Here is a 12314-nt window from a genome sequence, read left to right as displayed (position 1 = left end):
AAATAAAAAAGTATATTTTGTTTTTGCAAAATTTTATAAATATATTTTACAATATTTATTAAATTCTAATTTCAGACATTGTTTAAATACGTTATTCCTTTTTTTCCTATTATGATACTATATGATTATTGAGGAAAAATTATATAAAAAAATAATAGCTGCTAAAACTAAATTTGCACCATAGTAAATTTACAGTCTTGTAATGTTTAGTTTAGTAAAATTTAAAGTATATTTTGTTTTTGCAAAATACAAAAAGTTTTATTATATTAAAAATAATGAAAAATAATTAAATAAAAAAAAATCAAAAAGAAGCAGCTAAAACTAAATTTGCATCCTAGTATATTTACAGTCTTATAATGTTTACGGTTTTATATTTAATGTTTATTCATATGTATATTCAGTACTAAATATTATAAAAATGAATAATAATAGCATTAAATTCTTACTTTTAGAATAAAAAAATTAATTTAAAGTATATTTTGTTTTTGCAAAATTCATGCATAACTATATTTTATAATATTTTATTAATTTAAAATATTTTTGTTACTTTTTTCTAATATGATACTATATGATTATTTAAGAAAATGTTTGAATTAATAAAAAATAACCAAAAAAGGAAGCTAAAACTAAATTTGCACCCTAGTAAATTTACAATCTTCTAATGTTTAAAGTAGATTAATCACATTCAAAATCAAAGTTTTTGTTTAATATATATATATATATATATATATATATATATATTAATAATGATAGATATAAATATAGACATAATTATATAAATAAAACATTAAATGCTTACTTTTAGAGTAAGAAATTACTTTAAAGTATGTTGTGTAAATACATTTTATAATATTTGATATTTCTAATTATCTATTTCTATCCTTTATCATATTTTCTAATATGACACTAATATGATTACTGAGAAAAATAATGAATTGATAAAAAAATAACCAAAATACAAGCAGCTAAAACTAAATTATCATTCTAGTAACTTAAGTTTTTTTTTTTCCATATATATTTGGTATACTCAATATTAAATAAAAAAATAATAAGTATTATTATCACTAATAAATTATAATTAATATTCATTTTGATGTTTACATATTTTATTATTAATAATAATAATAATAATATTAATACTCAAGCAATATGGCAACATTTTATAAAGTTTGATTAATATATTTTAAAAATATTTTATATTTTGGAATTACATAAGTATTGAGGAAACAATTTAATAACAGGAATCTGTATCTTTTTTTTTTTTTTTTTTAAAAAAACATAGTATATAATATATGCTATTTTAACAGTATTAAAATTAAAATAAATAACAGAAACAACCAAATGCTTAAACTAAATGTGTATCCTTGTAAATCTACAATTAAAATATTAAATTATTATTTAAAAATAATAATAATTCATTTTTAAGTTATTTTAAATTAATTTAATAATGACAATAATTGGTGATCAAATATTGAAATTAATTTAAAAAGTAATTTTACTACATTTAACCTCTACAGTAAGGTGTGCAAAATTTTATAAACATATTTTAACAGTATTTAAAAAATGACAGAGAAGCAGCTATAATTACATGTATCTCCTAATATATTCTTGCTGCATCATATGATAATATGAGCGTCTTTGTAAGTTTAAAGTGTCGCCAGACACGGGAGGGGCGCTACACGTTCCATTGCTTTGAGAATCTGCGCCGAATAAATTTCAAATTAAAAGTCTCTCGTAAAGAATAATGAACCCCCGCCCACAAACCCAAGGACAATTTACTCTCTCAACTGTGTCAACACGGCTGCTAAACAATATACATTCAAATATTTACCGAAGCCTCGTAATACTAAATCCAATTGGAAACAATACGGATCCGTCAAGGTGTGTCTTCTTTCACAACCGGAAGCGCTGCAGTGTGTGAATGTGTGTTAACACGTCAGTACGGATGAACTCATGAATGAAGCAGGCCGAGAAGTTTCAGCTCAGAAACACTCGGGATTTGTCCGGATCCTGGATGTTAATTGTTTAATCCCTGTCCGAAGGCTTCATCGATACATGTTCGGCGCAGGAGCTCGTCTGGAGAAGTCTCTCAGCGGCCGTTTTAGGGAGTTTTGAAGCGAAGCGGCGGCTTCTGCTGCTGGAAAATGCCTCTGTTTCCATGGAGGTACTGAAACATGATGCTCAAACATCACAATAACACTTAAATATAACATTTGTGATGCCAAAGTTACTTTAATGCAGCATTTCAGACAGCACTTTAACGCTGACATGAAACATTTCACATCTTTTGAGTTTAAATAATTCATATCTCCTGCCTGCTTCTATGTATAATTGCTTACTAAATGTATTAATATGTAATTACATGCTGCTTTCAAATACATGCCTTTCATTTGAACCTTCTATTCATTAAAGAATCTTGAAAAAAAAGAACCACTAGTAATATTTAAGAACCAATAATAATTGATAATTTTGTAGAAAATCAACATATTAGAATGATTTCTGAAGGATCGTGGGTGACTTAAGACTGGAGTAATGGTGCTGAAAATTCAGCTTTTGCATCACAGGAATAAATTGTGTTTTACAATATATTCATGTAAAAACGAGGTATTTAAAATTGTAAAACTATTAAGATTTTACAGTGTTTTTGATCAAATAAATGCAGCCTTGGTGAGCAGAACAGACTTCTTTCAAAAACATAAAAAAAAAATCATAATTAAATTAAAATCCTCCCTGTCTGTCCATAACTGTCCGTAATATTGCCACATTAGATAATTTAATTAAATGTAGTAAAAATAAAATAATTAAATGTGGTTAAAAAAAAAAAAACCTGCACATAAGAAGGAAAAAATAAACGAAAATAAATAAATAAATATATATATAATATGTGCTGATATTTAGCTTAAAAAATGTGTGTGTGTGTTTGTATATATTTGTATATGTGTATATGTATTATGTTTATTTATTTATTTATTTATTTATTTTACCAATTTAATTTTTTTGCCACCACATATATAGTTGTGCTCCAGTGCTCAAGTTATGTAATTCACATAGAAAATTGTATTTTAAATTGTGCATATATATATATATATATATATATATATATATATATATATATATATATATATATATATATATATATATATTTTTTTTATTATTATTATTATTATTATTATTATTATTGTTTTATTATTATTATTTTTTTTTTTAAAATTTTAATTTATTTATTTATTTTCTTTTTTTCCCCCTTTTTATTTTTTTTTCCTTTTTATGTGCAGGGTATTTTTTTTTTATTTATAACCACATATACATTTTTTTTCCACCATATGTGTATGTGTGTGTGTATATGTCTAAATTATTTTTAGCTTAGCTTAGTACATATAATTTTTTTATTTCTTCCCTGTTTATTTTTTCCTTCTTATGTTGAGGGTATTTTTTTATTGTTTTTTGCCACATTTTATTTTTTTTGTCACCATAGTTGTGCTCCAGTTGTAAGGTATTTAATTCACTTAGAAAAGAGGTGTTTTAAATTGTGCATATATATAATTAATAACTAAATATCAGCACATTTTATATATATTATATTTTTTTTTTCCCTGTTTATTTTTTCCTTCTTATGTCCACTGTATTATTTTACCACATAATACTACCACATTTATTATATATTTTTTGCAACCATATTTATATATTTGTGCTCCAGTTGTAAGATATTTAATTTGCTAGAAAATTGTACTTTAAAAGAGAAAAAAGTACGCATAGTCATGAAAACTGGGAGAGTCATGGAAATTCACTGGTCAGAAGGTGTGGAAACTCAGTTTGTTGAATGAAGTCTTTCAGAGACTCTTGGCAAACATCTTTATGAAGTCTATTAAATACAAAGCTTTAAATTTCTTTTGTGACGCGTTCCGTCTTTAATGAAGTGTTCAACTAGTCCCGATAGTAGTCGTCCAATCGGAGGTGTCAGGTAACGGGTGGAATAGAGGTTAGTTTGTGTCATGTGAGGCCGTCCTGAACTCTGAACACAAAGCCGTTCTGTTGGAATGGGATCAGACCTGCTGGATTCCAGGAATGCTGAATTCACACGACACACAGGAGCGTTTCTGTGACATGAACGCTAAATTATGCAGCACTTGATTTCTTTTCTAAAGACTTCTGTGTTGCATTTCGACCAGGTTTGCAGATGTGACTTTTTTGATTTCCTTGTTTATTTTGGTTCAGTAAAGGCAAGTGGAGATGTGTAGTGTAGGAGGAGTAATGTAAAATATTCTTCTCTTCAGTTTGTGTTGGTGTGCGGCGCTGTGTGTTCTGCCGTCTGTGCTCGCGGACGCTGAAGACGCTTCACTGCTGGGCGGATGGCAGGACGTTTGGCTCTTCCGCTTGTTCCTCAATGTTTTGGGCTACGCCACCATCATTATCCCAGGATATTTTCTCATCAGCTACTTCAAGCGAATCAACTATTTAGAAACAGGTTTGTTGAAGTTACCCACCCTGAGCACACTTACTCAAATGAAGTCAAATGTTTATTTTTCCCTCCCCCTGTTTTTTCTATGTTGACTATAAGGTTTATTTTTTAACACATATTTGCTTCCTACTTATGTCCTATATATATATGTATATATATGTATATGTATATGTATATTTTATTACAACTTTTTTCCTACTATGTCCGTTGTATTTTTTTGTTAAATGTTTTTCCTGCTTATATTCACTATATCTATCTATATCTATATCTATATCTATATATATATATATATATATATATATATATATATTTTTTTTTTTTTATATATTTTTTTTTTTTTTACCACTTAGATTTCCCTACTTGCGCCAATTGAAAAAAAAAAATTACCAATTAGTTTTTCATACTTGTCTGTTATAATTTATATTCCCCTCCTTTTTCCCCATTTATGTCCACTGTAATTGTTTTCCACTATTATTTTTTTCCATTTTCCATTTTTCTACCACTTATTTTTTTCTTGTTGATTGCTATAATTTTTTCCAATTTATATTTTTCTACTTATTTTTTTCTACTATAAGATTTATTTTTTAACACGTATTTGCTTCCTACTTATGTCCAATATATATATATATATATATATATTTATTTTTTTTTTTTCTTATTACCACTTTTTTCCTATGTCCTTTGTATTTTTTGTTTCATTTTTTCCTGCTCTTATCCACTATATTTTTTTTTTATTTTGTAGCACTTAATTTTTTAAATTTTTTACCATTTTTTTTTTTTACCACTTTTTTCCTAATACATTCGTTGTATTTTTTTGTTTAATTTTATTTCCTGCTTATGTCCACTATATATTTTTATTTTATTATTATTATTTTTTTACCACTTATTTTTTTCCTACTTGCGTCAATTTTTAATTTTTTTTTACCAGTTAGTTTTTCCTATTTTCTGTCTGTATAATTTATTTTCACTCCTTTTCCCCATTTATGTCCACTGTAATTGTTTCCCACTTATTTTTTTTTAAAATATTTTTCTCACTTATGTACACTATAATTTACTTTTTGACACTTATTTAAGTTATGTCCACTATATTTTTTTAGTAATTTCCACTTTTTTCCTACTTACATCAGCATTTTTTTTTTATTTCAGTTAGTTGTTCCTGCTTATCTCAGTTATAATTTATTTTTTTTCTGTTTATGTCCACTGTAATTTTTTCCTACTTATTTTTTTTATTTTTCCTTTTTTTCACCCCTAATTCATGTCCATTTATATAAATAAATTAAATGGGCATGAATTAGTGGGGGAAAAAAGAAAATTAGAAATATATATATATAATATTTTTTTTCCATTTAATATAAATATAAATTTAAATATTTTTATTTTTCCCCACAATTTTTCCTACTTGTGCATACTATAATTCGTTTTTTTTTTTTTCTTATTTTTTCATACTTGTGGGCACTATCACAAAACAGTCATAATTTAGATTATCATAACCAGCAGCAGCTCCTTTATTCAGAAAGTACTTGTCAAACCTGATTCCTGACATACTGCTGATGTTTCTTGTAGGTCGTGGCCTTTGTTTTCCCGTCATAAAGACGTGTGTGTTTGGGAATGAATCTAAGACTGGACTGCTGGATGATGCTTCATCGGCAGCCAGAAATGAGTCTGAATCCAGTTCATCTGCTCGACAGGCCGTCAAACTCATCTTCTGTGCTGCTGGACTCCAGGTTATATGTTCATTTGACACCACACTGGATCATTTAACTAGCATCTATATCTATATCTATAAATATACATCTATATCTATATATCTATATAATCTATATCTATATAATTACAGTATTTTCTTTCATTTAAAAAGTATATATGTTTATTTTTCAGTAAAACATTTTTACTTTCAGTAAAACATTTTCATTTTGTTTTTTAATATTTTACAATTTAAGTAATATATCTTTTTTTTTTTTTGCATTTCAGTAATGTTTTATTTTTTTCTACAGTTTGCATGACAATATTTTTAGGAGTTTTTTTTTTTTAAGTAGTATTTAAATAGTATTTTATTATTATTGTGCGCACAAGTTAATAGTCTTCATGTGTTTACAATATCTACAATATCTATTTTTTATTATTATTTTATTGTTTAATTAAAAACACCATGAAGGCAGTATGACTTATTTATTTATTTATTTATTTTTTATTTATTTTTTTTTTAAATGTATCTTGTTTTATTACACATCTATTTATTTATCTATATTTTTAAAATTATTTTATTATTTAATTAAAACCGCTATGAAGGAAGTACAACATTTTATTTATATAAATTTTTCATTTAAATTAAATTATTTTATTATTTATTACAAATCACCATAAAGACCATGTATTTTTTGCATCAAAAAATCACTATGAAGGCAGCATCCATCTATCTATCTATCTATCTATCTATAATTTTTTATTTTATTATTTAATTAAATTCACCATGAAGGCAATACAACATATTTTAACAATAATGATAAAAATTAGTTTTGGAAAATACAATTTAAGTAAAACGTCTTTTTTACATCTGAAAATTATTTTTTACAGTATGCTTTATATTTGTAATTCCCATTTTTCTTACATTTAATACTCATTAGATTCTCACTACTGCAATTACATTTTTTTTAATGAAATAATATTATTATTAAGAAGTCATTTTAATATTATTACTGTGTGCGCAAGTTAAGAATTTTTCTTTCTTTTTTTTTTTTTTTTTTTTTTTTTTTTTTTAATGAACTTTTTGCACAAATTAATAGTCTTCTGTGTTACCTACAAGGTCTTCTAATATCTTTTTTTTTTTTTCTCATCCAGGTGTCGTACCTGACGTGGGGCGTTCTGCAGGAGCGCGTGATGACGCGCTCGTACGGTGCGACCGAGGCGGAAGGCAGCGGCGAGCGCTTCAAAGACTCCCAGTTTCTGGTGTTCATGAACCGGATCCTGGCCCTGACGGTGTCCGGTCTGTGGTGCCTCCTGTTCAAACAGCCCCGCCACGGTGCGCCCATGTACAAGTACTCCTTCGCTTCACTCTCCAACATCCTCAGCAGCTGGTGCCAGTATGAAGCACTCAAATACATCAGCTTTCCCACACAGGTACAGCACTGCATTCTGGTTAAATGAACTGTGTAGTTATACTTCTTTAGCACGTTTCATGATTCATAAAATAATAATAACAGATAATTAAAATCTAAAGATTCTAGTATGGTCATATTTCATTAAGTACTCAAGTAGACCAACAGATAACCCTAATAATGTAGATACTGAATAGATATTTCCCTGTGTGTAAATAATATCACTAGGGTTGCACAATATATCTGTGATCATATCAGTGTCAGACAATATTTGCTTTTCTTTTAAATATTAGCATTGGTCTATTAATGCTAATATGGGAAGCAGATTATATGAGTGCTTTATTTAACAGATTCAAACAAATACAAAATAAATAAATGAAATCATTTGTGCGGTTTCAAGCATGCTAAACGGATATCCTTAATTTGTTAAATACATATTGTAATATTTGATTCCTGGTTTCACTTGTACTAAACAAAAAATTATGCATTGGAATAGTGTTAATTATTAAAAAAAAAAACAATATATTAAAATATAAAATTAAAACAAAATATCAGTATTTTAAAAAATGTCCACTTTTTTATACATTTGTTATGTATGTATGTATACATGTAAATATTAAGTACAAATATGTTAGATTTATACGTAAAATATTTATATTAATGTAAAATATACATTTTATACATATAAATAAATTATTTAATTTTTTAATTATTTAAGGCAGTGCAAAATATATATATATAATATATAGAATTTTTTTTTTTTTTACTATTTTTAAACATTATTTTAATTTTTTTAAATTAAAATCAGTATGAAGGCTAGTGGTAACTTTATTTTTAAATTATTTTATTATTTAGTTAAAATCAACATTATTGGGAAAAAAAATCTATAAAAATCATTCTCATTTGTGATGGTCATTACATTCTCACTAGTGCAATTACACAATTTTTTAAGTATATATTTTTATTTTTTTTTATTATATTTTTAAATAAAATAAGCATGAAGGCTATAGAAAAAATATTCTAAATTTATATAAACTATATAAAATGCACAATATTAACTATTTTTAATTCATGTTTGGATAAAAGAATGCCTTAGAAATTAATAAATTAATAAATTATATTGACTAAATGAATACAGTATTTAAATGTTTTACAATTTTGCACAACTTGTATATTAAATTACTGTTTGGATAAAATAAATGCTTAGAAATTAATGAATTATGTTAAATTATTTATTTAATATTTATTTAATTATTATTTAGTTAAACTCACCATCACCATGGTGGTACAGTATATTTGACCAAAAACCTTTAAAAATACAAATAAATAAATAAAAATGAATAAATATTTAAAATATCATCACATTTCCATTATAATGCTTATTGGTCATGTGCATCCTGCATATCAGTTTGTACATTTCTGTTGGTTTTTTTTTGCTGGACATCTTATCAAATCTTGATTTTCTTTGAAAAGGATGCATTGAGAAGATTGAGCATGCTTTTGTAGCAGTGATTGACACGTCAGCTCGTGTTGCTGTCAAATCCCTCATGATCCGACGCGAGTTGTGTTTCCGTCGCAGGTTTTGGCGAAGGCCTCGAAGGTGATTCCCGTGATGCTGATGGGCAAGATCGTGTCTCGCAAGAGCTACGAGTATTGGGAGTACTTCACGGCCGTCCTGATCTCGGTGGGAGTCAGCATGTTCCTGCTGTCCAGCTCCACGGCCAAACACCCGTCCACCGTCACCACCTTCTCGGGCGTCATCATCCTCGGCGGCTACATCGTCTTCGACAGCTTCACCTCCAACTGGCAGGACAACCTGTTCAAGTACAAGATGTCGTCGGTGCAGATGATGTTCGGCGTCAACCTCTTCTCGTGTCTCTTCACGGTGGGCTCTCTGCTGGAACAGGGCGCCTTTTTCGAATCGCTGGCCTTCATGACGCGCCACTCCGAGTTCGCCTTCCACGCCGTGCTGCTGTCGGTGTGCTCGGCCTGCGGTCAGCTCTTCATCTTCTACACCATCTCGCAGTTCGGCGCCGCCGTCTTCACCATCATCATGACTCTGCGGCAAGCCATCGCCATCCTCCTGTCCTGCTTCCTCTACGGTCACGCCGTCACCCTGGTGGGCGGCCTGGGCGTGGCCGTGGTCTTCCTCGCCCTCTTCCTCCGCATCTACGCCCGCAGCCGCGTCAAGAAGAGCGGCAAGCGGGCCGCGCAGACGCCCGTCCAGAAGGTTTAATCGAGCGCTCGTTCGGATGTGTACAGGAGCCACATTTTCGTGGTTTATTTGTCTTTTTGTTCGCTGCAAAACTGTGGGTTTGTATTGCAGAGGGTCGGACGGTACAGAAAGGGATTATTCTTCATTTTAAAGGGATCTCGTGCGAGCTGTGCGTTTTTGTGTGCGAGAAATGACCTCACAAGCCATTGAGTGAACACGGACTTTGATAGCCTTTGATATCTTTGTACTGAAACACGTTCAGTTTTTCTATTTAACATTTGCTTTTGGAAGGAAAATCAAATGTGGTTGTGGTGGAGAGGAATTAGGAGTGTTAGTTTACCCATCGTTCTGTTCGCATCATATCTGGGTCATATTTCACTCCAAAATACAAAGGAAAACATGAAATTAATAATAAAACACAATAAGAAATAGAAAAGACCATGTGGACATTATTTTCAGCAAAACTGAACATAAATGTGTTATAATACAATAATAAAATATTGATGAAATTCAATGAATTGAAAAAGAATGAAAATTAAGCATATTTTCTGCCCAAATCCACTTTATTATTATATTTTATTAGTATTATAATACAATAATAAAATATTATAATAATAATAAAGTGTAACAAGAAATAAGATAATGTTGGTTTTTTTCAAAGAACCTTTAAATTGAACATAAATGCGCTTTTTTTTAAAAAAAAAAATCAGTTTTTAAATGTTAGTGCTACAATACAATAATAAAATATTAATGAAATTCAATGAATTAAGGAAAAATGAAAATTAAGCATATTTTCTGCCCAAATCCACTTTATTATTATATTTATATTAGCATTATAATACAATAATAAAATAAGAATAAGATAATGTTGGCCTTTTCAAAGAACCTTTAAATTTTCTGCATAATGACATTAATTTTATTATAAATGAACACATTTTCCACCCACAATGCTCTTTTTCAATTGATCTTTAAATGTTCAATGAATATCAATGAATTTCATTATTAATTTTATTAGTATTATAATACAATAATAAAATATTAAAATATTTATAGAAATCCTTTTAATTTTCTGCATAATGACATTATTTTAATAAAAATTGAACACATTTTCCACTCAAATGCTCTTTTTTTTACTATTTCTTAGATGTTAGTACTACAGTACAGTAATAAAATATCAAATTAATATTAAAATATAATAATAATATAATAAAAACTTTACATTTTCTGCATAATGCCATTATTTACATGGCAATTAAGCATACTTTTGCCAAAATCCACTTTATTATTATTAATTATTATTAAATTAACACATTTTCCACCCAAATGCTCTTTTTTTTTTGTTAATTTTTAAATGTTAGTACTACAATACAGTAATAAAATATCAATGAATTTAATGAAAATTAAGCATATTTTCTGCCCAAATCCACTTTATTTTTATTTTTTTTAATTTTATTAGTGTTATAATACAATAATAAAATATTAAAATAATAATAAAATGTAACAAGAAATAAGATAATGTTGGCTTTTAAGGAACCTTTACATTTTCTGCATAATGAAATTATTTTGATCAAAATTTAACACATTTTCCACCAAAATGCTCTTTTGTTTTAGTATTTCTTAAATGTTAATACTACGGTACAATACTAAAATATCAAAATAATACTAAAATATAATAATGTAATAATAAACATTACATTTTCTGCACAATGCCATTGTTTACATGAAAAAAGGTCCAAAATCCACTTTATTATTAATATATTTTCATATTTTATTTCAGTACAATAATAAAATATTAAAATAATAATACAGCGTAGTAAGAAATAAGATAATGTTGGCTTTTTAAAGAACCGTTCAGCATAATGTCATTATTTTCATGAAATGTGAACTAATTCTTCCCAAATCCACTTTATTTATTTATTTTTATTTTATTAGTATTATAATACAATTTAAAAAAAATGAAAATAATAATCAAATGTAATTAGAAATGCTAATATAGGCTTTTTAAAGAACGATTATATTTTCTGCTGAGTGACATTATATTTTAATTTAAAAAATGAATATTTTCCACCCAAGTCCTCTTTAGTTTTTTTATTATTATTAATAAAACAATAAAATATTAAAGTAATAATAAAATGTAATAGGAAAGCATTAAAATGTTTTGCATATTGACATTATTTTTAATAAAAATAATAAGCGAATTTTGAGCCCAAATTCCTTTATTCTGTTTTTTTTTTTTTTTAAGCTGTAGTACAATACAATAATAATAACAAATGTGTGATTTTGTGTGAAATATGACCGAGACTTCTCGATGTGTTTTTGTGAGATTTACATGTGATGAACTGAAATCACAAACACGGTTGTAAAAATTAACATCCTCACTGATGCCAGTAATTAATTTGTGTTATGCTGGTGTTGTTTTGAACCCTCTTCACCCTCCTATTTCTGCTGTCCGGTGTGCGGTTGCATTAGCGAAACTGCGTATTTGCCATATCAAACCATAAACCACCAGTGCCTGTTTGGTTAATCCGAGAAATCGGTTTCACAT

General features: G+C 27.6%; 1 protein-coding gene across 1 annotated transcript; it reads left to right on the top strand.

Annotated features, from left to right (window-relative positions):
* Nucleotides 1-1763: 1763 nt before the first annotated feature.
* slc35b2 (solute carrier family 35 member B2) lies at nucleotides 1764-10498 on the top strand. Its single transcript, XM_051137882.1, has 5 exons — nucleotides 1764-2164; nucleotides 4275-4465; nucleotides 6023-6183; nucleotides 7298-7576; nucleotides 9134-10498. Exons 1-5 carry the CDS (start codon nucleotides 2145-2147, stop codon nucleotides 9788-9790), a joined length of 1308 nt encoding a protein of 435 aa, XP_050993839.1. The 5' UTR covers nucleotides 1764-2144; the 3' UTR covers nucleotides 9791-10498.
* Nucleotides 10499-12314: the final 1816 nt, after the last annotated feature.

Source organism: Labeo rohita, chromosome 20, assembly GCF_022985175.1.
Source record: "Labeo rohita strain BAU-BD-2019 chromosome 20, IGBB_LRoh.1.0, whole genome shotgun sequence".
Lineage (NCBI taxonomy): Eukaryota > Metazoa > Chordata > Actinopteri > Cypriniformes > Cyprinidae > Labeo > Labeo rohita.
This window is presented reverse-complemented; position numbering and strand designations above follow the sequence as displayed.

Excerpts from the sequence above, each read along its gene's own strand:
- slc35b2 (XM_051137882.1), top strand. The coding sequence starts at position 2,145 with ATGCCTCTGTTTCCATGGAG. Across the intron at positions 2,165-4,274 it reads ATGCCTCTGTTTCCATGGAG|TTTGTGTTGGTGTGCGGCGC; the intron begins GTACTGAAACAT and ends TCTTCTCTTCAG. Across the intron at positions 7,577-9,133 it reads ACATCAGCTTTCCCACACAG|GTTTTGGCGAAGGCCTCGAA; the intron begins GTACAGCACTGC and ends TTTCCGTCGCAG.